At 39.9% G+C, this 2,050-nt stretch overlaps 1 protein-coding gene across 1 annotated transcript in view; it reads right to left on the bottom strand.

Annotated features, from left to right (window-relative positions):
* Nucleotides 1-2,050, bottom strand: part of Plekhh2 (pleckstrin homology, MyTH4 and FERM domain containing H2) — a 111,867-nt gene that overhangs the window by 51,435 nt on the left and 58,382 nt on the right. Inside the window, exons 9-10 of the mRNA XM_021217699.2 lie at nucleotides 1,622-1,697; nucleotides 384-478 (exon numbers count right to left, since the gene is read on the bottom strand). Coding sequence (XP_021073358.1) covers nucleotides 384-478; nucleotides 1,622-1,697 — 171 coding nt within the window. The remainder of the gene's footprint in view (nucleotides 1-383; nucleotides 479-1,621; nucleotides 1,698-2,050) is intronic.

Below are 2,050 nucleotides of genomic sequence, written 5' to 3'. Positions count from 1 at the left end.
GGGTACGTTTGCTTTTATTTTATTCTGTTTTCCACTCACTTTGTAGACCAGGCTAGCCTCGAACTCAGAAATCCACCTGCCTCTGCCTCCCGAGTGCTGGGATTAAAGGCGTGCGCCACCATGCCCGGCACACAACGACCTTTCTAAATTTGGAGTTTCCATTGCATCATTAATAATAAGCTATCGTCCCGGGGTGCGGGCAAAGAGAACCACGTCACAATCATTCTCTCCAGGCCTTCTTGTTTCTTCTTCCTTTAAATGATATAGTGATGTGGTCATTAAAGCTCTACAAAGAGGGGAATGGATGTAAAAATGTCAAAAGTGGAGTCCCTGACTATCCTAAAGAGAACCATATGTCTGACAACGAGAAATGCGTTCATTACCCCCTTCAACGTTGTATAGACTGGGGTCGTCATATTCTTGTATATGAGAGACGTGTAAAGGCCTGCTGCAGAGTAGGAAAGTATGTCTGCAGAATCTGAAATAGAAAGCGACATTAAAGAAATTCCTTCCAACTAGCACACTATTTCTTATGAATATAGACTGAAAAGAAATCAGATTAGTAGGTAGTGGTTATTAATATCATTCTGCTTTATGAGTTTTGCCATTTCTAGATCCGTGGCTATACTTTTTTGCCTATTGTGACTGGGTCTTTTTGTGGAGCTTGGGCTAACATCAAGCTAGCGGTGTTCCTCCTGCCTAGACTCCTGGTTGCTGGCATTAGAGGCAGCATGTCCAGCTACCCATAGACACTTCTGTGTGAGTTATTTTGTTTTATGCTTTTGAGACAGCATCTCATGTAACCCAGGCTAGCCTTGACCCTACTATGTTGCTCCCTACTATGTTGCTGAGGCCAGCCTTTAACTCTAGATCCTCTTGCCTCAACCTACCAAGTGTTGACCTTAAATTTTTTTATAGTGAGAAAAACTATTTCTATAATAATTTTTTAAGGAAAGGGGAAAATAATATAGAAACCAGTATTTTTTTTTTTTTTTTTTTTACAATTTTTGTAGCTTAAAACAGATAAAATGCCCTTGTCTTTCTACTTTGCCTTGTGTGTGAGGGCATGGGGGTAGGGGGTTAAAAACCACTAAAGTACATTCTACATCAGGTCTGAATATATTCATGCCTTTATCCTAAAAAAATAAACATCAGTTTTAACACAAATCAGCAAGCATTTACTGAACACTTACATATCTCCATTATTCTAGTAACATTAGATATTTAGGAAGGTCTTGCCTTGTGAAAGAGCAATGCAAAATCATGGAGTTAAAAAAAAAAACCTTTTATTACAGTATTTTAAAGCCATAAACAGTAAAACTTACCATCTTAAGCATTTTGCGTTTATAATTGGCTAAGGTGGAGTTTTTTCACCCTGTTGTAAAACAGACCTCTACAACTTTTCTTCTGAAATTTTATACCCACTAAAGAGCTTCTCCCCGTCCCCAATGTCCTAGCTCCCAGTGAGCATCATCCTATATTGTTTCTGTAATTGATTGCTTTGATGAGTTCTTTAACAGAATTGTGTGCTCCTGCTTGTCTGTGGCTGCATCCCATTTTCTCTGAAGCATACCCATCCTTGAGGCTCACCCGCATCACAACATGCAAAGAAAGCACTTACTTTTATTAGCATTCTCCATATTGAAGGCCTCAGACACTCGGATGCCTGATTTGGCTACAGCATATATCCTGCTCTCCTAATATAAAAGAGAGATTGCACCAGGCACTTACAGCCACGAAATGATTACAGTGAATATAACACTCTTCCTTTGTTCTTCAGATAACATCCACTAGAGTACAAAATTCTAGTTAGCACAAAACTCATCAGTGCTGATAAAAATACACCAGTGTGAATAGCTCATTCAGTAGCCATTCTATTATTTGTTCTTGTTCCCAAACTTTGGCCTGGTATCTTGACTTTAGGTGATTTAAGAACAAGCATAAGTTGGGCTGGTGAGATGGCTCAGTGGGTAAGAGCACCCGACTGCTCTTCTAAAGGTCCGGAGTTCAAATCCCAGCACCCACATGGTGGCTCACAACCATCCGTAAC

The sequence above is a fragment of the Mus pahari genome, chromosome 18 (assembly GCF_900095145.1).
Source record: "Mus pahari chromosome 18, PAHARI_EIJ_v1.1, whole genome shotgun sequence".
NCBI classification, from domain to species: domain Eukaryota; kingdom Metazoa; phylum Chordata; class Mammalia; order Rodentia; family Muridae; genus Mus; species Mus pahari.
Note: the sequence above shows the minus strand (reverse complement) of the source record. Positions and strands in the feature narration are given on the sequence as shown.